Source organism: Rhinatrema bivittatum, chromosome 7, assembly GCF_901001135.1.
Source record: "Rhinatrema bivittatum chromosome 7, aRhiBiv1.1, whole genome shotgun sequence".
NCBI classification, from domain to species: Eukaryota; Metazoa; Chordata; class Amphibia; order Gymnophiona; family Rhinatrematidae; genus Rhinatrema; species Rhinatrema bivittatum.
In genome coordinates this window covers 65472936-65498860 of record NC_042621.1, presented here as the reverse complement: position 1 = coordinate 65498860, position 25925 = coordinate 65472936, and the positions used below count along the sequence as shown (strand labels likewise).

General features: G+C 42.0%; 1 protein-coding gene across 1 annotated transcript in view; it reads left to right on the top strand.

Moving 5' to 3' along the window:
- LOC115095155 (myosin light chain kinase 3-like) overlaps window positions 1–24734 on the top strand; it is a 97718-nt gene extending 72984 nt beyond the window's left edge. The window contains 4 exon segments of the mRNA XM_029608460.1: window positions 14859–14987; window positions 16736–16888; window positions 23499–23631; window positions 23966–24734. Of these exon segments, the coding sequence (XP_029464320.1) occupies window positions 14859–14987; window positions 16736–16888; window positions 23499–23631; window positions 23966–24040 (490 nt within the window). The 3' untranslated portion in view covers window positions 24041–24734.
- The last annotated feature ends 1191 nt before the right edge of the window (window positions 24735–25925 follow it).

The window sequence follows — 25925 nt, the reverse complement described above, 5'->3', positions numbered from 1 at the left end:
ATCAAAAGTTTCTAGGTATCTATAATGGAGGATTTCTAAAATTCCTTATTAGTTTTAATTATTAGGTGTTATTTGACGAGTCTGTACTGAAATATTTTATTGGTGTTTGTAAACTTTTTATACAATTTTAATTATTGGATGTTATTTTATTCATTTTGAATTATTCTTTTTATTGGTATGATTTTATTAATTTATTGTTTTATGAGGAATGGTAATGTTTCAGTTTTTCCATTGTTGCGCTGCATACAGAATTTGGCTTGCTGTGGTTTCCACTTCAATTTTTGTCTGCATTTCTATTTATACTTTATAGTTTCTTTATTCTGTATTTGAGGGTCTATCTGTTCTGTACAGACAACCGAGGTGAGGTATTCCACTAGTGTGTAGTTTCTTTGTAGGGATCTATAGCAGCTTGATTTGATCTGTTTTCCCAATAGAGGGTGTACTGGTATTTTAGGCCTCGTATATTTGCAATGTTACAAAGGTAACACTGGTTGTTGCTGTTTGCTGGCAGTTAGTGCTGTTTTGATATAGAAAGTTTATTGCATTGTAATTCTGTTTTCTCGTGGCTTTCTGAAGGCCAAGCCCATGCCCAAGATGTATTACAGTAGGCCTAATACCATATGGGTTCCAAGTGTCTCTTGCTTTTTTGCAGGGTTATTTGGTTGGCGTCACAGCATGTAAATATAATATACATATTATGTACATATATACATATATATACATATTATGTAAATATAATATACATATTATAAGTGATATTTCTACCTAAGAAGACTATTCTTGGAATATCCTTTTTCATGTAAAATCTGTTATTATAAATGCATACATTTTAATTGTGTCTGGGGAGGATGTGACTGCGATGGGGGGTGCAAGACTCTATGGTTTGCCTAGGGTCCCTAATACCGTTGCACTGGCCTTGGGTATTATTGTACAAACATTTAACAGTCTCTCAACTTATGGTGTCATGTGTTGTGTAATGTGTCAGGACGCAGTTTTTTACTTGGCCATAGGTGCCAAATTGCCTGGCTACAGCTCTGTTTAAATGTGATTGGTTATATCGGCACTTTAAGTATTTAGGATTGCTATAGAAATACAAGGGGATTGGACATTTATCTAACCAAGTTGCTCCTTTGTTTTTATTACTACTTCATTTTCTAAAGAAGTCTGGAATATCTTTTTCAGTTGGCAGTTGTGGGATAGGATGTGTAGCTACGTAGAACAAACACTGCATTTTACTTTCAAGGTGAAAAGGCAACAAAAAGGTGAACATTGTTTAAGAGGGTGTAGGCTTTCTTATTCTATGTGAAATCAGCTTGTGGTCTCAGTGCATTTTCTATCAGACAGGCATTTGTATATGCGCCAAACACCATCACTGATTGGCCTTTCTGCTGAGACAGTCAATAGTGTTGCCAGAGACTGCATAGACATGAAGACTCAATTACCCCTCGCCCCGAGACGTGGTCCCTCCACGGCAGGGCTAAGGAACATCTGCAGGATAGTATGAAGGAAGCTTGCACTGCTGTGGCATGTGCTGTGCCCATTCTGTGCTTAAACGGACATTTTGGTTTCCAGTGCTGTCAAATCTGGCACTCCTCATGGCTACTAAATTCACTGGACATTTTCTTTTCTTGTTTTATTTTTTAAAGAAAAGAACAAGTGCTGCTAACTTGAGGGCCAACCTCAGTGTCTGGGTATCAATTTCAAATGTGCCGTAAGCAACTTTAGGGGTGCAGGGACTTGTCTGCTACAGGACACTTCCAGTTGCCCTCCCACCTCACTTCACGATCCTAAGTCAGAAAAAAAGACAACGGGTTCTCCTCAGAAATAGACTTTTATTTATCAGATTTGGCAGGATTTAGCATTTAGAAAAATAACCATTCCTGTCTCTTACATCCTGGTCACTAAGCACCAGTTTTCATAAGAACATAAGAACCTGCCATACTGGGTCAGACCAAGGGTCCATCAAGCCCAGCATCCTGTTTCCAACAGAGGCCAATCCAGGCCATAAGAACCTGGCAAGTTCCCAAACACTAAGTCTATTCCATGTAACCATTGCTAATGGCAGTGGCTATTCTCTAAGTGAACTTAATAGCAGGTAATGGACTTCTCCTCCAAGAACTTATCCAATCCTTTTTTAAACACAGCTATACTAACTGCACTAACCACATCCTCTGGCAACAAATTCCAGAGTTTAATTGTGCGTTGAGTAAAAAAGAACTTTCTCCGATTAGTTTTAAATGTGCCCCATGCTAACTTCATGGAGTGCCCCCTAGTCTTTCTACTATCCGAAAGAGTAAATAACTGATTCACATCTACCCGTTCTAGACCTCTCATGATTTTAAACACCTCTATCATATCCCCCCTCAGTCGTCTCTTCTCCAAGCTGAAAAGTCCTAACCTCTTTAGTCTTTCCTCATAGGGGAGTTGTTCCATTCCCCTTATCATTTTGGTAGCCATTTCCCTAAGAAGGTTCTGTACCATGGGTAGATACACGCATGCCATAAACCTTAGCCTGCTTAAAATATTAATACTTATGGCTACCATACTTACCCCTGGTCCCAACTTCAGGCTATTTCCCTGCTTACCTCTGAAGCAGGCTCTGGCTGGAGGTCTGGAGGACATGTGCAGGGAAGGAGACTGGCTTCTGGGCTATCTGGGGGTTTGCTCTTGCCCCTCACCCTTTCAGACTCTGTGACATTCTCCGCATTTGGGCAGGGCGTCTCCTCTCTCCGGTCTCCTGGCCAAAGCTAATCTTCTCCCTCCACGATACCAGGGGCTGCTGGTCTGCTTCAAGCTCCCCTTTCACTCTTTCAGGGTCTTTTTTCTTTCAGGGGTCCCTTCTCTGGTTTCAGTGTTGCTTTTCTGGTTTTGTTGTCAGGGTTTGCTTCCTTCAGAATTGCTCGCGGGGTTCGCTTTCTTCAGGTTTTTGCTCTCAGGGTTTGTTTCCTTCAGGGTCACTCTCAGGGTTTACTTTCTTCAGGGGTTTTTTTTTTCTGGTTTTGCTCCCTTTCTCTTATTTTATCCCCCACCTTATACTGTCCAGCTGATAAATATGCATGAGCTCATGCATAATCATGTGGTGGGTGGATTGTCTTGCCGCATTTCAGGTCTTTTTCCCCCTCCCCATTTCTTCGGGGGAAGTACTGCCATGTCTGTATGCCAAGCTGTATGCCACAGTGTTTTTTTCTGTCTCAGGCTGCCTCCCCTTTCTTCCAAGGGTGTGTGTGGGGGGAGTGTCTTTCTGACCTCTGGACTTGCTTGGCCGGTCCATAACTCCTGCTTATGAGCTTAAGTTGCTGCATTGTCTTTTTTTTAATTATTTATTTACACAGGCACTTACAACCAGGCAGATCTTGATAAGGTATCCTTCAGGGTAAGGTTTTATAGTTCATCTGGCCAACGTTTTTATTTCCTTGAGCTGTGACAATGCTTTTTGGGCCTGTCAGAATTTGACCGCATACTTCTTTGGCTATTATGATTCATATGTGATAAAACATGGGATACCTCCCTACAGTGCTGTGATTAAATGAGCCGTGAAACTTTGCAGTCACACCAGTGACTGATCCTGTCATTCTCTCTGTATCTTGAAAGAGTGGAATTTCTCAGCAAAAGTGTATTTTACACAGTTCTGCTTATAATATTTATCAGTTATATAACATCATTAGCTTATACTACCATATATGCTTCCATAGGTGCTTGCAACATAATGGAGAGCAAGAGAGTTTAAGTATCTTGGTCAAGGACATGTATTGGTGAATGGGGAAGTGAACCGCAAAATGCAGGACACTATGCAGGACACTGTGGTCTAACTATGGACATGTTTATATGGCCATGTAATTTTATTTAATTGCTCGTATACCTACAATATATCATGTTGTCTGTGCTGAGGTGTTCAGGGAACAATTGTGCCATGGATAGGAATGTGGTTAGTGCAGTTACTGTAGCTGGGTTCAAAAAAGGTTTGCATAAGTTCTTGGAGGAGAAGTCCATTAACGGCTATTAATCAAGTTTACTTAGGGAATAGCCACTGCTATTAAATGCATCAAAATGGCATGGGATCTTCTTAGTGATTGGGTAATTGCCAGGTTCTTGTGGCCTGGTTTGGCCTCTGTTGGAAACAGGATGCTGGGCTTGATGGACCCTTGGTCTGACCCAGCATGGCAATTTCTTATGTTCTTATGGGTAACTATGCCTTTGATTTACTGTCTCTTGGACAATAATCAGAAGAGACATTTTCTGCTGTCATTGTCATTCAGGCTGCCATTGCCTGAATGTCCCGAGTGGGGGGGAAAAGCAAATCATTACTTTTCTCTGAACCAAATTATATGAAATCTGATAAAAGTGTGCTTTATTAATAAATTCCCGGAGATGGTTATAATGTGCAAATACAAATTCAATGGAATCCGTGCTTCTGCATCCCAGGGTTTGGAAATGCTTTCATGTCTTTCAAAATGCTTTTTAACAAAACAAGCCTAGGAAAAAAGCAAGAAACTCAAACCTTTCCTTAGTTTTAACTTTATCAACAGCACCTTTCACACCAAATACTTCGGCTTTTGTTTACCTGAATTCAGACAAATCTCTTTATCTTGTCTTCATGCGCACGGTATTTCCAAAACAGTCTGGCCGGGACGCTATGCCATCTTCGAGGTCTTATCCCCTGCTTTCAATTTTCTCTCTGAATTTTCTTATAAAAGGACAATACCTTTACACACAGCTTTTTTTTTCCTCCCCTAATTTATACACAAAAAATAAATATGCGGGACAGGAGAATGAATCCTGGTGAAAAACAGGATGCTGGTCTGATGAGAGCGTAAACTTAATATGGGCTTAGTTTTTTAACATTTGCATAGGTTAATAGATAAGAATCCTTTTGTAAATAAAGTCCATGTCAGACTCATAAATCAGTGACTCCATCATTTACATGCAGAAAGTTCGCATCCACTTGCTGTGTTTTGAAAGGGAACAAAACATGAAGCATACGGTTTGGGCATATGGCCATCCCCTTAAGTCTAGAAAGCTGGCTGCAAACACACAGCTCACACTGCAAAAACAACATTGTTAAGAGCATTCATTTTTTCCATGCAGTGGATGCAATTAATTTAACAGCTTGTGAATTTACATACCATGACATTTCGGCCCATGCAGGCATCTCCTTTGTTTTTGTAAATCTAACTCAGCTGAGCTATTCAGCCCCAAACTTGGCCGGCGGTGCTAAACCGACGTTTTGGGTTTTTTTTCCAAGCAGGCCTGCAGGTGCTGTCGGCCGGGGCAATCGCCGGGGAGGGGGAGGAAGCACGGGGCGGAAACAGTAAACAGCTGGATCTCTGATGATTGCTGGTGGGTGAAAAAAAAATCAGCTGGCTTTGAAAATAATCAGCTTTATCCTGGCACATCGAAGTGGGTGGGATAAGCATGGATACAGACTTTTTTTTTTTTTAAATATATTCTTGGGTAAGTAGCCTTTCATTTCTGGTTCAACACTCCATCAAGGCTAATAACTTGGTCCTACAAATTTAAAGTGGATCAGGGGTGCTCTCCTTTCCCCTAATGATCCCTTCCCTCTCTCCCTGTAACTTATGCTTATACGGTGCAGTTGAATAACCAGCAGTGCGGCACGCTCAGTGAGGTCCAGTCTTTAGTTACTGACTTGAAACATAAGATGCACACAGGCACAACAGTCCATGGGCAGCAGAAGGGGTAGTTAAGGTTATGATCGCAACAGCAGTGGTGTGTCAGGTTTCTAAGAAGGCTTTGGGGGTAACCTGCATCGAGTGACCATGGTTAAAACTCAAACTTCAATGAATTATGGTGACTGGATGTTTTGCACAATGGCTTTGATAGTTTTAGTGGCTGTGTGGATTATCAGAAAACATGGTCATAAGATATGGAAGGGGATCTGGTTGTTGGATTTAGTGTTGGTCTTGGGCAAATCATAGAGTAAAAGGACAAGGTCTGAGGTGATGGAGGCCAATATTTTAGCAGATTCTGGACAGGCTTGGGACACATGTGGAGAGGGTGATGATGGTTGCAGGGGCATAGCCAGAGCTGAATTTTTTTTGGGTTAATATAGGGGTCCAGGGCTCTGCCCCTCTCTCTCTCCTTTACCCGTTCTATGTGGGTCTTCACAGCAGTGGCTACAAAACCCTTTTAATTTCTGGGAACACTCTATATCTCTTGTTTCTTCACTCTTTTCCTGTCCTCTCTCTCCACTGCTTCTCACTTCCTCTGTAGTTATGGCAGCTAATTTATAGAAAGGCTAATTTCTCAGGCTGCTGAAGGGTGTGAAGGGTAACAGGTGTGAATGAGCCCCTGTGTGCTGCAATATACTTGACACAGCCTCGAGTGAGAACCTATGAGGCCTATGCTGGCAGTTGGTGAATGCACCCTGTAGCAGTTTCACCTTTACCAGCCGTCTCCCCCGCAGGTTGAGCCCTTGGGTTCTGGTGGCCGGTAGGACTTAGGCGGTCCCTAGGGCGGTGAAGATAGCTAAAGTCCAGGAGCACACCAGGATCAGGGCAGGCAGCAGACTAACAGAGGCAGGCCAAGTTTGAGGCAGGCAGCTAGCAAGGATGGTCAGGTTTAGGCAAAGGGTCAGGTCCAGGCAAGCAGGCAATCATGGTAAGATCCAAGCAAGAGATCAAGATCTGGAGAGTCAGGCCAAGAATGGAGAAAGAGCCATGGAAACACTGGACAAGGCAAGGCTGGAAGGCTCGGGAACCAATACGCAGGAGCCACACGCACTACTACAAAAGTAGGAGACCCATTGCTGAGGCCTTGTAGGGCTGTTCTGAGCCCACATAAGTAGCGAGGGATGTCATCAGAGGGCACCTTGGCTGTTTTTCCCATTGCAGGCCCTTTAAGAAACCGTCGATCGGGCACACATGCACCTAGGGGAAGCTAGCCTGAGAGCAGTCCAGCGGCGTTCCCGGCTGCTCATGGCGGCAGTCAGCATCGGGCGCGAGGGCCGTGCGGTGGAGCCAGCAGCATCGTGGGTCAGTGATGCCAGTTGCAGGCAGGTCCTGTGACCATCGAATTTAACAAAGAGCATTTATATAAATAGGTTTGAGCCACGTGAGTGGGGGAAGACAAATAATTACCCACTAAAAGTAAATAGAAAGACTTTGGCGATATCAAACTTTTACATATTTAGCCCAAGGACAGTGGTGTTTCCCCCCTTTAAAGGGGCAATGGATCACGGACTAGTTGAGATTCCTGTGCATCTAGGCCCTCTAACTATTGCAACGTTAAGGGGATAATTCTTATAGGACGTGACTCTGCTGCTAGGGGAGGGAGCCTGAGCCATAAGTGAGAGGGAACAGCACCTCAAGGCTGTGCCACTGGATGAGAGGGGGCTGAGAAGCCAGATGGAGGCCATGATGGGGGTAGGAGGAGTTGATGTTGGGTTGCATATGGGACGTTTTATACTCATTGACCCCGAGTGGGAGAATCTCAACTGGGCAAAGTAGATGGGCCCATTTGGTCTTTTTCTGCTATCATTTACGATGTTATGTTACTCTGTAACAGATGTTAACTTCTGAACTGCTTGATAAGACTTGGCAGATAGCACTTAACACTGGTACTTAAAGTCTGTTGCCACTTAATTCTTTTGCTCTCTCTGATGTTATTTATTTATTTAGGCACTTATAACCCACTCTATCAACATTACTAGGTGGTTCACAATATTCCATTCATAATTAAAACCACATAAATAGAACAGCAAAAATATAAACAATATTAAACATAAAAACTAAGAAACATAAATCAATGGAGCAATTTCCAGGCTCATCAATTTGGGACATTCAGAAGCCCACATCAATAGACCTGCTTAAAAAGGTGCGCTTTTAACAATTTCCTGAACCTCAACAAAGATGTTTCTGTTCTGAGCTCATTTGGAAAAGCGTTCCTCAGGTTTGGCCCAGCTATGCAGAACAGGCATTCCGAGACTCCCGGAATTCAGCAATCGGAATCTGCATACCATCAATAACGAGAGAACTTGGGATATCAATAGCAAATTTCCTGGGTTAGACCAAAGGTCCACCAAGCCCAGTGGCCGATCCAGGTCACATGTACTTGGCAGGATCCCAAAAGGTTGATAGATTCCATACTGCTTATCCTAGGGATAAGCAATTATTTCCCCAAGTCCATCTGAATAATGGTTTATGGACTTTTCTTCCAGGAACTTGTCCAAACCTTTTTTAAACCTAACTACACTAACAGCTTTTACCATATTCTCTGGCAATGACTTCTACAATGTTATTATGTGTTGAGTAAAAAAATATTTTCTCCTATTTATTTTAAAAGTATTACCTAATAACTTCATTGCATTGCCCTTGCCTTTGTACTTTTTGAAAGAGTAAACAACCAATTCACATTTACCCATTTCACCTCACTCATTATTTTATAGATCTCTATCATATCTCCCCTCAGCTGTCTCTTCTTCAAGCTGAAGAGTCCTATCCTCTTTAGCCTTTCGTCATAGGGGAATCGTTCCATCCTCTTTAGCATTTTGGTCGCCATTCTCTGCACCTTTTCTAATTCTGTTATATCTGTCTCAGTCATTAGTACAGCTGCACACTATGGCAACAGGCACTCTTGTTAAGGAAACCCCTCCCTGATTATTTCCCTGGTAATATCGAAAAATCTGGATTCAGATCCTGGAATCCATTGGATTGGACCTGGATGCTCCTCTGCTGATGCTTCCTCTGACAGCAAATCTAGCATAGCTTTTTTTGCAGGCTTGATAACCTTCCTTGTGACTGCAGCTAGAAAACGCCACGCTTTCCATTGAAGAAATCTCCCTGGATAGCTGAAACATAGGGGAAAAATCTCCGTCTACCTTGAGGCAACCTCTGGTTCTTCAGGGGATCCTCTGTACCCATGACACAGTCTTCCTAATCCTGAAGGCCTGAGCACCCTGTCCTGACCTGGGAAGGTGGCCCTAACCACCTTCCCAGATCAGGACAGGCAGTCCTCTTCCTTGAAAGAAGAGACCTGGAGAAAAACCTCTCTCTCAGAAAGAGAGGTCTGAAGAATTATGAACCACGCAAGCTCAGTAGTTTTTCTTAAACTATGGACACCTCCCACCGAGGAGTGGCACTGTCTTTCTTTGGTCACAAGTGACCTAGGAAAGGTAAGGAGGAGCCTGTGGGTTTTCTTTATGACAGTGCAGAGGGAGGGAGATTCCTCACTGCTGGCTGGCTTTTTTTATTTTAAACTTTGACAGAGTGGGAAGGAGGATTGGAGGGAGAGCTGCTACCAGGGGAATGGGGGTGGAGAGGACTCTCTTCTATTTATCATCAGGCTGTGGAGAAAGGGAGAATTGTTCCCTTGGGGTTGCCTCCTTTTTAAAATCTTGGGCCATTGGAAGAAGTCAACATCGGGCCCACGGAGCTGCAAGGGGACTCCTTCTTTTGTTAAATATCAGGCAGCTGGTGGAAGGGGTCATTAGGCAGTAGAGTTTCATTTATTTTTGTACGGTTTAGGCAGTCATGGGAGGGGGTTAATTTTGAGACTGGGAATGGAGGAAGGGATCCCTGACATGTTTTTTTTTGGTTTTATTAGAGGACTTGCTTGTTTGTGTCTGATTTTCAGCTCTAACCAGCTAAATTTAGCTGAAGGAAACAGCATACAAAATCTAGCCAATCACCTTTTGATAATATCTAGTATCCCACTATCCCTTCCTCCAGCAAAGGATACCCCTGCACAAGTTGCAGTAACAAAGTATGGACAGTGATCCAATGACATACTGGGTACACAGGGCTGTGGTCTGGCCAGACCTCTCCAAGGTCACCTAGCATTTCCTTTCCTACTCACCAACCAGCATGATTGGGTATTCTCAATAGTAGGAACATTGTGAGCCCACATTGTTCTTAGCTGGGACCAGAGTTGATGAAAAAGTTGCTGTGAGTGGCAAGAGGACTGTGTGTAGAGCTACACTGAACCAATGCCCACTTTTTGGCCTCAGCGCCTGGCTGAGTTGTTTAGCCAGTCACTCTTTCTGCTGTTGCCCAATCTGTTGCGAATGCCCTGCTTCTCTTCCGATTCAGCACCTTTCTGTATTGTTGCCAATTGCCACGCTTGCTGTGCTGTCTGACCTACTTCTGCTGCCCTGCCTCTTTTCCTATGTTGTTTCCACTCTTGCTGCTGCTGCTGCTACTGTCCAGCCTGCTCTTACCAACTTTCCACCCTCTTGGTTCCACCGGTGTTTTAGCCCCATAAACTCTACTGCCCATCTCTGAATACCTTGGACTCTGGTTGCTGCTCTTGCCTGACCTGCTTGCTGCTCTCTTGGTTCAGTGCTCTGCTGTCTTATTGCCACACCTTCTTGCTGCCTACTCTGCCTTTGGATATTGATGCCACTGTGTTTGCTTCTATACCCTACTCTATGCCTTGAACTGTCCATACCTTTGTGCTTGCTACTGTGTCCCTTCCCTCTGTGCCTTGGGGTGTTCATGGCATGGTTTGTGTAGTTTTAGCCCTCTTTTTGGTGATTAGGGGTGTTCAGGACACTGTTGGTGCCCTTAGCCCCTCTTTTGGTGCCATGGGGTATTTTAATGCCACTCTTGGTGTTTTGGGGGTTCTGTTGCCTTTGCTGCTAATTCCTGCCTTCAAGTTTCATAAACCTTGCATAGAAAACACCAAACTTAGAGTCAAAAATAGAATGCATTGCTTCTCCCACTGACTGCAATGGAAGCAAATGACACGAATGAGCTTCTGCTCTGAAATAAACAAAACAAGAAACCTTGACAATTTTTTCCATTCACATCCCTAATGCTCATTCCTAAAGTAACATCAGAGCCTCTAACAGCAAGTGTACAACAATTCAAGTCACTTATTCTTTAGTGCAAGAAAGAGAGGACAATTTGAATTATTAGTTGCATAACATCATAGTATAGAGTAAGGCTTTCCGAAGCTGTCCTCGTGACCCCAGAGTCAGTTAGGTTTTCAGGATGTTCACAATGAAAATGCATGAGATAAACCTGCACATACTGTGTCTCCAATGCATGCAAATTTATCTCATGCATGTTCACTGTGGATATTCTAAAAACCTGTCTGTAGGGACACCAGGACTGTCCTGTGCAACTAGCAAGTGAGATTTTCTTTCTTCAGGAATGATTTGCTGCAAAAGCCACTGATGGTATCTTTCAAACTGCTGTGCAGGCGCACTTTAACGCATGTGCCCAGGGATGCGCCGGTTTTACAACTTGTGCACACATAGGCACATATGCTATAAAATACAGCAGGCACATGCCTATGTTTTACATGGGCATGCACCAAAGCACGTAAATGCCACTTCTACCACCTAGGTCAGGGAATTTTAAAAGGGGTGCCTGCTCATACCATTGCTGGTTTCTTTAGTTTGCCCACCAGTTCACTCAGTTATGAGCTAGGTCCTCCAAACCCCCCTGGCTTAATAGCCTGCACTCTCCTCAGTTGACCCAGACCCTTTGAACCCTTCCAAAACAGCTGTTTTTTTTTCTTTTCTGACACACCTCCTCCATAGCAGGGGACCTGAGCGTGCATCCAGGCGCAAAGGTAGATGCATGACATCTCTTTGCTCCACCTCAGGAAGCCCATGCACCACAGACCACACCCATGCCCCTTTCTGAAACTCCGTGAGATGTGCGCGCATCTCCAAGTTTTGAAAATAGGGTGGGCGCATGTAAGCCCAATTTGTGCATGCATTCCCCCTAATTAATGCATGTGCCGGGCTTTGAAAATTCACCTTTTAATGTGTGCTGCCAGATACTTAGACAAAATAGTTCTTCACGTGCACAGGATGTACCTAGGTAAATTCCCTGTTAAAGTAACTTTCAAAAGGAAAAGAGAGAGAAAATACATTTGGAAATGGATTAGAGATCATTTTCTCTGGTTGATAAAGCTGTGGTTGGATGGCTGACTCTTAGCCTACAGGAAGAAGTAAGCTACATAGAGGGTTCACAGTGGGGCTGTTAATCCTTTGAAGTCAGATATCACACTGTGCATCAATTTGTGTATTGTAAGCCTTGCTTTCTATCCACTCTCTTAACTGCCAAGATTAACAAGAATAGGAAACGGTGACCCTCTCCAGATGGTCTCTTTGAAATATTAAATCTGCTCCTAAAACAAATTTCCAAGGAGTTGGATGGAATGTAGAGATTCCAAGTGCAGTTTAGTAGGTGGTTATAGTTGTGATCGGTGGGCAAAACATTTGTGGTGCTGCAGTGCCTGTAAGTGGGGTGTGTCAAATTCAGTTCTCCAACATTGTGTCTATTGGAATAATTCTTACTTAAGTCTGGCTCTGGCCCTTTGATTTTTCCCCACCATATCTAAATATGAAGCTTGACAATATAGAAGACTTAAAAGCAATTATTTGAGGAAAATGGAAAAAAATGTTTATGGTTGCTGCGTAAGTATTGTCCGTGATTTCAGAGGTTTTTGGAACACTAAAACTCAGATGTCAGTCTTGGTGTATGAATTTCAAACTTGTGGACTGCATGATTGAATATTTTCGCTAAACTATTTCATGGGCGATTTCATCTTGGGTGGCTCTCTTTCCGATCTTCTTAAGTTGCTTTAAAGATTCCCTCTATTCCTTTCCCTCTTTTTGAGACTCGTGTACTACACAGCAAAATCTTTTTCCGAAATGAGCCGGTACTGTTAATCTTTTTCTCATGGTACCAGCTCATTGAAATAATATTGTAATTGCTCGGGGGGGGGGGGGGGGGGAGGGGAATTAACAATTATAATAAAAAAAAAAGTCAGTGCAAAACTGTAGACTCTCTCGCAAGAAAACTTATTTCATCCTCAGGGAGGTGTAGTTAAGTTTCACAAAAAAATGTGGCTTTTGCAAAATTTTGCTAATGTGAAATTGCTAATGAGCTGATTTGTATGCTTTAGTTCATTAGCAGTTTTGCATAATCTTTTACGAATGGCTCTGCAAATGCAAAATTACATGTGTAAAAATGGTAAATTGCATGCAAAACCACAATTACACTTGCTATTTGCTGTTTTTCTCGCATGTTATATTTGCAAAGTCATTCCCGCTACAGCATATCAGTTCCTTCGTGTTATGGTCTCTCTCCAGCTCAGATAAAAGATGAGTAAAAATGGGTGTTGAACGTCAGCGCATATTTTCTTAATTTATGTGCTAAACAAAGTTAACTCCTGATGCAGTAAGAATGCATCAGGAGTTAAAAAAAAATAAAAAGCGTGCTAACCTGAAAATGTGCGCAGACATGCTTAGCATGCACAAAGCCTGATCTCTGTGCATAAAACATGACTTATGTGCAGAGAACATGCTTTATGTATAGATCATGTTTTATGAGCAGAAATCCTTTGTACAAGATCCCCAGGCACCATGACCTCCAGGTTCAGTCCCATCGACCAAACATTAGCTGCAGAAACTTTACTCCATCTCTGGTCAGGAGTTAAATTTCCAGCATTACAAAAATATAAGTTAAGGCTGTGCACCTCTTTGCACTGGAGAGTAATAGCTCATGCCTTAAGAGCATAAGAACATGCCATCCTGTATCAGACCAAGGGTCCATCAAGCCCAGCATCCTGTTTCCAACAGTGGCCAATCCAGGCCATAAGAACCTGGCAAGTACCCAAAAACTAAGTCTATTCCATGTTACTGTTGCTAATGGCAGTGGCTATTCTCTTAAGTGAACTTAATAGCAGGTAATGGACTTCTCCAAGAACTTCTCCAATCCTTTTTTAAATCCAACTGCACTAACCACATCCTCTGGCAACAAATTCCAGAGTTTAATTGTGCGTTGAATGAAAAAGAACTTTCTCCAATTAGTTTTAAATGTGCCACATGCTAACTTCATGGAGAGCCCCCTAGTCCTTATATTATCCGAAAGAGTAAATAACCGATTCACATCTACCCGTTCTAGACCTCTCATGATCTTAAAGACCTCTATCATATCCCCCCTCAGCCGTCTCTTCTCCAAGCTGGAAAGTCCTAATCTCTTTATTCTTTGCCTTCATTAACATGCAATTTGCATAGAGGAGTTTTAATTAATGCCCACAATTTTACTTAGTGCTTGTGTGCCCATGTTTCGTGGGCTAAACTCTTTGGTGAATTAGGAGTAAAGCTGTATGCATGAAAATAAAAATGTGTGCACATTGGGCTTCAATTAGGATTGAAGCCTCTCTCTTGATGGTTCCCCTTCAGGGTTCCTACCATTCACGTTTGCTTCTTGTCTCTTTCCTTCCCCCTTTGCTTCCAGGGTTTTTCTTTCATTATTTCTAGCTCCAGTTTCCATTTTGTGCCTTCCTGTCTTGTCCACCTTTCTTCCAAGCTCCTCTTTCCCACCTTCCTAGCCAGGCTATTTTTTAAAGAAAGCTCTCGCTTGACCTTGCCACTTGCCTCTATGCTATAGTTTCCTCTTTTGGCTTAACAACTAGTCTGGCCCTTTTCTGTGTATTGCTCATTCTGCCTTCTACAATACCACTGTCAGATTGTCTGAATATTTTAGTGGATTCAACATTTCACAAAGTGAATCCCTCATCACTCATTTAGATCTGGAAAAAATACACCTATAGTATATATAGGATGGACAGCTTTTTAGGTGGATGCATAATCTGGGTTGTAAAATACAATAAAGAGCAGACTTTATGACAGTTGCCCCAAAAAGTGGAATTTTGCAAATGAAGGTACATACAAGATGAGTGACCTATTTTCTATATTTCTCTATTATTTGGGGACACTGCTCAGAGCAGAGCTAGTGTTGATCACTAATGGGGGCCCGATGAACTCCTCACGGTTTTCTCTCATTTTGTGTCTATTGGGGACCAGGGTTAATAGCCAGGATCCTTGGTAAGTTAACAAGGTCGTTGCTCACTCATGCCTGTTTTGTTTCCAAATGCAGGTATAAGCCTCGGGAGAAGCTGAAGGTGAATTTTGGCACTCCAGAATTCCTGGCTCCTGAAGTGGTAAACTACGATTTTGTTTCATTCCCAACAGACATGTGGAGCGTAGGCGTCATCACATACATGCTGTGAGTAAGTCATTGTGGGTTAAAAGTGTCATACTCGTCGTCAGAATGGTATTCTACAGCTCTAGGATACTGTTCTATATGGCCTCTCCCAGTCAAATTGTCAGAGTTACTTATGTAAAATCGCGGGAGAGCGATATAGTATTTTAATTTTTAATTTATTAAAATTAGGGCCGACGGTAAAAAGAGGCGCTAGGGATACTAGTGCGTCCCTAGCGCCTCTTTTTTCACAGGAGCAGCGGCTGTCAGCGGGTTTGACAGCCGACGCTCAATTTTTCTGGCGTTGGTTCTCGAGTCCGCTGACAGCCACGGGTTCGGAAACTGGACGCCGGCAAAATTGAGCATCCGGTTTTCGACCCACGGGCCTATTTCAATTTTTTTTACTTTTTTTAACTTTCGGGACCTCCGACTTAATATCCCCATGATATTAAGTCGGAGGGTGCTCAGAAAAGCAGTTTTTACTGCTTTTCTGTGCACTTTCCTGGTGCCCGGAGAAATTAGCTAATTTCTGAAATTAAAATGTGCGGCTTGGCTGCACATTTTACTTTCTGTATCGCGCGGGAATACCTAATAGGGCCATCAACATGCATTTGCATGTTGCGGGCGCTATTAGGTTCAGGGGGGGGTGGGGGTGGGGGTTGGATGCGCGTTTTGGACGCGCTATTACCCCTTACTGAATAAGGGGTAAAGCTAGTGCGTCCAAAACACGCATCCAATCGCGGGTTAACAGTGCGCTCCACCAGAGCGCACTGTACTGTATCGGCCTGTATGTTTGCAAAGCATTCAGTACATTGACAGAAAGATGAACGATTCCTATTGCTATTTTAATTACTGGCAGCCTGGACACGAGTAATTATGAAAAAAAAACCCAAACCCTCCATAATTGGAAAGATGCATCTTATTATTTTGGTGCTGAGTACAGTGGAAAACTGAAACCCTAACATTTTCAGCGGTACAGTTTTGCATCCTGTGTTTTCTCGAAGTTGTACTGGGGAATCTTGGCATCTGGCATGAGTATCTGCTATCTTGTGCCAATCGAATTTCCAATGCCAGGCCAGCGTATGAGGGTGGGGAGCTCTGGCAAAGGTCCAAGCTGCCACATTAACGCTGGCTTCCACACAGTACCTCTCCAGCTTTAGGGTTGCTCTCCGTGCAAACCCCCAGGTTGGGTGGCAGTGCTCCCGCCGTCAGGCAGGGGTAAGTCTTAACATAATCAGGGAGGGGAATTTTGTAACTGTGGGGCTTAGGGGTAAAGTCTGTGGGTAACGTTTATGTATGCAACCTTGACCCCTGCATTTTCAAATCGAACTTGTGCATATAAATTTGCTTTGAAAATTCTCAGGCATAGGCACAAACGCGTGCCCGCTCTGTCGAGGGCAGAACGTGTGTGGGTTAAATTGCAGGCTTTTGAAAATAAAAAAAGTATGCCTATAGGGTCCCGACTCTCGCCCCCAGAACTCCTATCCCCAGGGGGCATAAAAGTAGGCACAAAACCGGGTTATGCCCATATCCTTACTCTCATTGAGCCCTGGGCTAATTTTACAAGGCATTTGCCCGCGTAAAGCCTTGTTTTATGCATGGAAATGTTTTGAGAAATGTCTGGTGTGCATCAGAATGGGAGTCACGAAGACAAAAAAGAAAAACATATATATATATATATCTATATATCTACAGCTAAAGCATGGCGCCAGTACACATGAACATGCCGGTGCTTTCTGGCCAGAACTGAACATTTCTTTTCCTTTGCTTAGGCTCAGCGGCCTATCTCCCTTCTTAGGTGAAAGTGACACAGAGACTATGAATTTTATTGTGAACTGCAACTGGGATTTTGACGCGGATGCCTTTGAACAAGTCTCGGAAGAGGCCAAGGACTTTATTCTTCAACTGCTGGTGAAAGAAAAAAGGTAACGAACAGGGAGTGTTGAATTTTTCACAGAAAAAAAATTCCACCCCCGCCGTGCTGCTGGTACAGATCGGAATTTTGCAAAACAGAGAAACAAGGTCTTTTAAATGCTATCTACCATGGCAAACTTCTATGAGAAAGGCAGTCCTCATAAGACAAATTTAAATTGCTCTTATTTAAAGTGAAATACAGGACAATAAATTAACATAACAATTGAGGGGACTGGATCTAATTTGGACTGTGGTGATTGCTCTGATCGAGTTGGGATAATAGATGAGAGTAAAAAAAAAAAAAAAAGCTATTTGAAATACTTTGTCAAAAACAAACAAAATATTTTTAAAAACCCCCAAACGAAAAACAACGCCCCCCCAAAATACAAAATATAATTTAAAACTTTCACCATGCACCCCTATTGAAAGTTGCTCCATCAGATGCTATAATAAACAAAGATATGAGTAGAAATAGATACTCCTTAAGGACATCAATAAGCAATTAAGAAAACCAAACATAAAATTACAAGCTTTTTCATCTTTATTTTTCAGAGCCAGGGGCTGTTTACATTTTCAGAATTAAAACTTTGTCAGTTTGAAAACTGTCTCAAGGAATCTAAGAACATGCCATACTGGGTCAGACCAAGGGTCCATCAAGCCCAGCATCCTGTTTCCAACAGAGGCCAAACCAGGCTACAAGTACGTTGAGTAAAAAAGAACTTTCTCCGATTAGTTTTAAATGTGCCCCATGCTAACTTCATGGAGTGCCCCCTAGTCTTTCTACTATCCGAAAGAGTAAATAACTGATTTACATCTACCCGTTCTAGACCTCTTATGATTTTAAACACCCCTATCATATCCCCCCTCAGCCGTCTCTTCTCCAAGCTGAAAAGTCCTAACCTCTTTAGTCTTTCCTCATAGGGGAGCTGTTCCATTCCCTTTATCATTTTGGTAGCCCTTCTCTGTACGTTCTCCATCACAATTATATCTTTTTTGAGATGCGGCGATCAGAATTGTACACAGTATTCAAGGTGGGGTCTCACCATGGAGCGATACAGAGGCATTATGAAATTTTCCGCTTTATTCACCATTCCCTTTCTAATAATTCCCAACATTCTGTTTGCTTTTTTGACTGCTGCAGCACACTGAACCGATAACTGACATAGTGGATAATGTGTTATCCACTATGTCACCTAGATCTCTTTCTTGGGTGCTTGCTCCTAATATGGAACCTAACATTGTGTAACTATAGCATGGGTTATTTTTCCCTATATGCATCACCTTGCACTTGCCCAATTTTCCAGCCTCACAAGGTCTTCCTGCAATTTATCACAATCTGCTTGTGATTTAACTACTCTGAATAATTTTGTAACATCTGAAAATTTGATTACTTCATTTGTCGCATTTCTTTCCAGATCATTTATAAATATATTGAAAAGTAAGGGTCCCAATACAGATCCCTGAGGCACGCCACTGCCCACTCCCTTCCACTGAGAAAATTGTCCATTTAATCCTACTCTCTGTTTCCTGTGTTTTGGCCAGTTTGTAATCCATGAAAGGACATCACCACCTATCCTATGACTTTTTACATTTCCTAGAAGCCTCTCATGAAGAACTTTGTCAAACGCCTTCTGAAAATCCAAATACACTACATCTACCAGTTCACCTTTATCCACGTGTTTATTAACTCCTTCAAAAAAGTGAAGCAGATTTGTGAGGCAAGACTTGCCTTGGGTAAAGCCATGCTGACTTTGTTCCATTAAACCGTGTCTTTCTATATGTTCTGTGATTTTGATATTTAGAACACTTCCTACTATTTTTCCTGGCACTGAAGTCAGGCTAACCGGTCTGTAATTTCCCGGATCTCCCCTGGAGCCCTTTTTAAATATTGGGGTTACATTAGCTATCCTCCAGTCTTCAGGTACAATGGATGATTTTAATGATAGGTTACAAATTTTTACTAATAGGTCTGAAATTTCATTTTTTAGTTCTTTCAGAACTCTAGGGTGTATACCATCCGGTCCAGGTGATTTACTACTCTTCAGTTTATCAATCAGGACCAGGCTTGATGGACCATTGCTCTTAATCTCTATATCACGAGGGATCCACAGAACCTTTTAAATTGTTGCACATGTAAAATGTGCTTTCCGTGCTATTTCTTGCTAAATTCAGCAAAGCTGGGCCTCGCTTATATGTCCTGCTCACATTGTTTGTGCTCAAAAAACCACTCACACGACACAAAGCAGTACTGCAAATCTGGAATGTGGAGGCATTTTAAAATGCTGCATCTTAGGTTTGTTTGTTTTTTTTTGTTTTGTTCTTTTTGCATACCATTAGTTTGTTTGCATAAAAAGAGACACAAATAATCAGTAACCGGTATACTGTGTGGCCTGCTTGATATCTCCAAGCCTTCTTCGCTGCTATCGAGTTTGTGGGTTCCGAAATGGGATCACTATCCTGGAGTTCTCTTCAAACAGACTCCTTTTTTTTGTCACCCATTTTTTTGGGGCTCTCTCTTCTTCCTGGTCCGACTCATTTTCCTTATTTACAAAGGAGTGACAAGGAAGTCAGAGATCAGCTGGGGGTTAAGGCAATGCGACAGGCATTAAAGTGGGCAGACTAGCTGGGCTTCACCTGCCATCATACTATGTGTTTCTGTGTTGTTCCCTCTTGGCTCTGTCAGCATCCTCTTCCCTTTATTTATAGTATAGTGTTCAGCTTATTTTTGTCCTTTTATTGTGTGGCACTAACTTCAGTTGACACACAAAGTCTTTTTTTTTTTTCCTAATCATGCTCTTCAGTTTTCTGTGACTTTTTTTTTTTTTTTTTTAATAAATTATATGCAATCAAAAGACATTTCTGGCACCCAGTATAAAGAAGTATATTTTGGAAAAATAAAACAAAAAAAAGCATTGGGTGCTTAAGGAGATGGCATAAGTTCAAGTACAAAAAAAAAAAGAGCACCAAGCACTCCACACCGTATAATTATGCTAATTTTAATTCATTCAAAAAGACATTTGGAGAAACAAAATGTCAACTTTTTTTTAATAATAAGAATTAAAACTGGTATAATTATATTTTGAGGAATTGGTGATATTTTTCTTCATGCTCATAAATCATTGAACATTGCAGTTTCAAAATGTTTTCATTGCTTTAAAAAAAAAAAAAAGCATCTGATTGGGTGGCTCTCGTTCTCCAAGTGAATTCATTGTTAGCGGGTCACAGGTTGCTCTCTCTCGAGTCATTTTCCATGGATCAATATGATGAAACTTGTCTGCGGTACTCCCAGAGTGACCTGCTTGGCAGCAAGAGGTGACAGGGCAGTTGCTGTGGCTGATCCTGCGTTCTGGAACTCTTGTGGCTGACGCTAAAAACCCCCCCAAAAACGTTCAAGGCTACACTAAAGATGTTTGTTCAGACAAGCATGACTTTCTCCCTGTCCTTGACCAGATGTTACATTTTGACTGGCAGTGTCTGGTGTTAGTCTGTTTTGTTGAATTGAATGATGTAGATATTCTGTTTTGTTGTTATATTTTATGCGTGCAATTCAGTCCACCACCTAGGGCTGGTGCATCAAACAGCATAAAAATACAGTAAATAAATAAAAGAAAGGACCTGTGGAATAATCCCATGCGGAATCCAGATCTTACTATTTATTTATTTATTTTAAATCTTTTCTATACCGTCATTAAGGTGGTATAGAACAGTAAGGCACAAAAATTACTTTTTGTGCCTTACTGTAAACCGTCACAACGGTTTACAGTAAGGCACAAAAAGTAATTTTATTAAAATCTAACAGTTTACACAGGTGCCATTAGGTGCCACAGGTGCCATTAGGTTCGGTAACATAGTTTTTAATCAATGCTAGTTGTTAAATGAATGTTATGACTATTGTGTCCAGGTCAATTATATGGCAGTTTTGAGTCTGGGACTCATTCTCTAGATTTAGCTTATCTTTTGGTGATGAATTCAATTTAAAAAAGATACACCCTTAGTTTGTGTGGGTGTTTTGTATCTCGCACTTCCCTGGTTTGAACCTTGCAATTCCCTGGAATCTATTCTCCCTTCTCTTTTTGAAAGGCTTGTTTAAATAGCCAAGTTTTTAGATTTTTTCTGAATGTTTTGTTTTCTCGTTGTAGTCTTAATTCCAAGGGCATGGAGTTCCATAGTATGGGTCCCGCTAAGGATAATGCCCTTTCTCTTACCTGGGTTAGTCTTGCTGTTTTGACTGATGGAATCGTTAGAAGTGCTTTGTTGGCTGATCTTAGATTTCTGGTGGGGATGTGTACACGAAGGGCTGTGTTAAGCCAGTCTGCGTTTTCGTTGTGTATTAATTTGTGTATGGTGCATAGTGTTTTGTACTGTATTCTTTGTTCAATGGGAAGCCAGTGCAATTCAGCCAGTGTTTCTGTAATGTGGTCTCTTTTCCTTTTTATTTATTTATTTTTTATTTAGCATTTTTCTATACCGACCTTCATGGTTAAATACCATATCAGATCGGTTTACATCAAACAGGGGAACTGTAACAGAAACCCAAACTTTTTTATATAAATGAAGAATCAGTTACATTCAACAGGGATGGTAAACTTGGAGGCTTAAGCAGCAGGAAAGAAAGGCCTAGGAAGGTAGAGATTAAGAATATAATATCAACACGGTAACATGGTTAGTGCTAGTTAGGTGGTTAAAAGAACTAGTGCTTGTAGAGAACTTAGAGGAGGACCAAGTCCATATATCTTGGGAAGTGTTAATCATCTAATCATCTAATGAGTATCAGAAGGATCTGGGAAGGCTTGGCGGAACAGCCAAGTCTTGAGTTTTTTCTTGAAAGTAATGAGGCAAGGTTCCAGCCTGAGGTCTGAAGGGATGTTGTTCCACATTTTTTCCAGTTAATACTCTTGCAGCTGTGTTCTGCAATATTTGTAGTGGTCTTATGGAGGTGTATGATAAACCTAGTAGAAGGGTGTTGCAGTACTGACCGAAAGTTGGCGGATGTTAGGAGTGGTTTAAGTTTTCTGAGGACCATGAGTTTGGCATATCCTTCCTTAACTTTTATGGATATATGTTGTTTTAAGCTAAGTTCTGTGTCTATTATTACTCCTAGATTTCGTACTTTCTCTGCAAGTATTATTTGTTTGTTGTTATTGAATGTGATAGGGTTGTGTGAGATCTCCATGTTTTTTTTCCTTTCTAGATGAAGGAATTCTGTCTTCTCTATATTAATTACTAGTTCCATTTGATTTAATAGTAGTTTGATAATGTCTAGATACATGTTCGCTATGTTTAATGTTTTCTCCATTGTATTGTCAATGGGAAATATAAATTGAATATCGTCCGCGTATATGTAGTGAGTGATTCCCAGGCCGGCTAATAGGTGGCATAATGGGAGCAGGTATATGTTGAAAAGTGTCGCAGAGAGGGCGGATCCCTGCGGTACACCTGTTTGAAGGTCAATTTTTTCTGACATAGAATCTTTGATTTGAACTTGAAAATATCTGTTGCTTAGGTATGATCTAAACCAGTTGATTGTTTTGTTGCCTAGTCCTATTTCTTCTAGTCTATTTAAAAGAATGTTGTGATTTACAGTATCAAAAGCTGCTGAGAGGTCTAGCATCACTAGACTGTATTGTTTACCGTTATCGAATCCCCTCATGATGTTGTCTGTCAGCGCCAATAGGAGTGTCTCTGTGCTATAATGTTTTCGAAATCCATGTTGTGAGGGATATAGGATGTTATTGTTATCTAGGTGTTCTGCTAGTTGCTTTTGTATAATTTTTTCTATTAATTTTGCAATTAGGGGTAGGTTTGATACAGGTCTGTAGTTGCACAGGTTAAGTGGGTCGCTGTTTTTCTTTTTTAAAATAGGTTTTACTACTGCTCCTTTCAGTGCATCTGGCATGGAAGAAGAGCAAAACACCCGATCCAGTAAACGGAAAAATGGAAACACCCCAAGGCAGACAAAAATAAAAATGGGAAAAGAAAAAAATAAAAGGCTAGCCATGGTAGAAGAGCATCTAATTTGGATGATGTGAATGGCCCACATCCTGCTTGTGACTTAAGACCCACCCTGTGTCTATGAGAAGGTTAATGGAATCGAGCTTTTCATTTGTTATAGATTTTATTTGAATAGATCCAGTTGGCCTACAAAAACGAATAGACGGGCATTTAAGCACCTTGGCTTTGTACTTTAATATTTTGTTTCATTCACTGTAGAAATGTAATTGCCATTGCCTTGATGGGTAAAAGGTTTTCTGCTACTTTGCATTTGAGAGGCGATCTGCCCAATCAGGCCCTACAAATCCCAAGTACCAGTAAGGATCAGGAGTTGGAACAATTTGTATAGGGACAGAGTGGGAGGGACTGGGTGTGGATGCCACACAGAACCCAGGCCGACGCCCCAGGGGACCCCCCCCCCCCCCCCTAGCTCCAGCACTTACAATCAGAATTCATTGTTTGATGTTTAACTAGAATCTGGTGCTGCTCCTTTCTTGAACTGTTTTATTAGAAGGAAAAAGCTGTCCCAAATTCTTAAAAATCGAGAACAGCAGCACGCCGACAAAGACTTTGAGCAGCGCAGCTCTTCCTCATCCTCTCTTTTGTCTCCTGCCCTCTCTCCCCCCCCAGCTGCAGGATAAGCGCCACGCAGTGTCTGAAGCACAAGTGGTTAAATGACTTGCCTGCGAAGGCTAAGAAGTTCAGGGTGCGCCTGAAGTCCCAGGTGTCGCTGCAGAGGTACCTGGCCCAGAGAAAATGGAAGGTCAGTGCTCTGGCCACCCGGCCCTGTCACCCTAACCCGGTGGCAAGTGTCTTAACCCAGCACCACGCAAAGCCTCAAAGAAAGGCAACAATTTAACACTTATTGCATGTAGCACACAGAAGGCAAATATAGCTAAAAGGGTAAGAAAGATACAGAAAAAGGGTTAAAGCAAAAGGTATTTACTGAGCAGATAGTTGAAATATTATTGAACATGCATCATTCACTGAGCTAGTGCCAAGCCAAGAAGGGGTTAACCTGTCTGTGTTATACCTGCTCTGTTTTTCCTTCTAGCAGTGCAAAGCCTAACCTTAGCTCTTTCCTTTGGGCCCAACAGAAACATTTCTATGCGGTGACCGCTGCCTACAGACTGAGGAAGCTCCAGCGCACGGCCTCTGTGAACCCGGCCTAGGCTGCAACCACGGGCAGAGCTATAGCGACAAAACCAAACTGCTGGACCTCGGTGCTTCTTGGGAGACCTGCCTTGTGACTTTGCCCATATCTGAGCCTCGCCAAGTTAAATTAAGAGCATGGCTTTTCCAGACCGGGCCTGGTTAATCTTAGTGTATTAGTCACCGTTGTCCCATGAGGCGGGCAGGGCTGGATTTAGACATAGGCCACAAAGGGAAAGGCCTAGGGTGCCAAATTCTGAAGATGGGAGAAACTTGGACACCCCCCGCTCCCTACTATCCACCAGAACAACCCCAGCACCCCTCTCTCTGCTCTCCCCCCCCTCCACTGGTCCTGGCTCTAGCCTCTGTAATCTTAAATCCAGCCCTGGATTCTGCAGATCCTCATCCTCAAGCAGCTGGCACGTAAAATGCTCTTCTGTGACTGACCTCAGGCTTCTGTTGTATAATTTATTGAAGGAATTCAGCTATATGCATTTGAGAGACTTTAGGGAGGTTAAGGAAGGATTATGTATGTTTAACGCAACTTGCAATCTTGATGTTCTTTACGTGGGAATTTTAAGACTTGATGAGAGCTGCCTATGTATAGTAAATAGGAAATGCATATTTAATATAGTTTTCCTAACATGAATCAAGGGCATTAATATCTTAGCATACTTCATTATAAGCTGAAATAATAAAAGATGATGAATGTGACCCGTGTAATCTGACAAAGCAAAAGGCAGCAGGCTGAGCACCGTTTGCTTTCCCTTCAAACAGGGGTGGGGGTGCAACAACAGATGCAGCTACTACTCTGAATGTCTAGGAGCAACGCCAAGCGACGAGGTCAGGCACGAAGAAGTTAAGAAAAAGCCAAAAGTAGCTGAGATCTCAAGAAGATGAAGGAAGACATGAGAGAGAAAAAAACCCCCCCCTCAATTGGTCTTTGCTCTGTCTCCAATTGTGAAATGCCAACTGTCCCTGCCTAAGTGGTCTATGAATATATAAAGTAGTGCTGTTCTTTTTGTTCTTTCAAATTTTTTTTTTGGCTTAAAAAGATTTAAAAGTTTGAAAGGCAGCAGAAATTTTGGAAAGCATAAAATGTTCTTTGCTTGCCCATGACAGCTCAGTCCTACTGCATCAAATGTTTCATGAAAAGAAGCAGCCACTTCTCTTGCAATCCTGCACGATTTCAGAGGACTTGGCTGGCACTTGCACACTAGAGTTAAGTTTAATAATTAATTGGCGGCTAAGAGATCTTCTCTGCTTTGAAAAAAACACCCCCTCCAAAAATAAGCCAGAGGACACCAGAGGACCCCCCTGAAAAAAAAAAGAAACCACAATGATTCACTTTGTGCCAGATCTGGCAAAACTTTTATCCCAGACCCACCCATTTTGTACATCAAATCCTTCATATATATATTTTTTTGGGGGGGGGGGGGGGGGAAGGGGGGCATCAACTAGCAGTTCCCTCTTCTTTGGGATACCAGCTTACGTTAGTCCAGTCAATGCAGCCACAGTTCCCAGTATGGGGTAATGCACCAGACTTTCTTCCAGCCCTTTACAATCACATGACTTAAGAACATAAGAACATGCCATACTAAGTTAGACCAAGGGTCCATCAAGCCCAGCATCCTGTTTCCAACAATGGCCAATCCAAGCCATAAGAACCTGGCAAGTACCCAAAAACTAAGTCTATTCCATGTTACTGTCACTAGTAATAGCAGTGGCTATTTTCTAAGTCAACTTAATTAACAGCAAGAAATGGACTTCTCCAAGAACTTATCCAATCCTTTTCTAAACACAGCTATAGGGATGTGAATCGTTTTAGGACGATTAAAATTATCGTCCGATAATTTTAATATCGTCTTAAACCGTTATGGAACACAATACAATAGAGATTCTAAC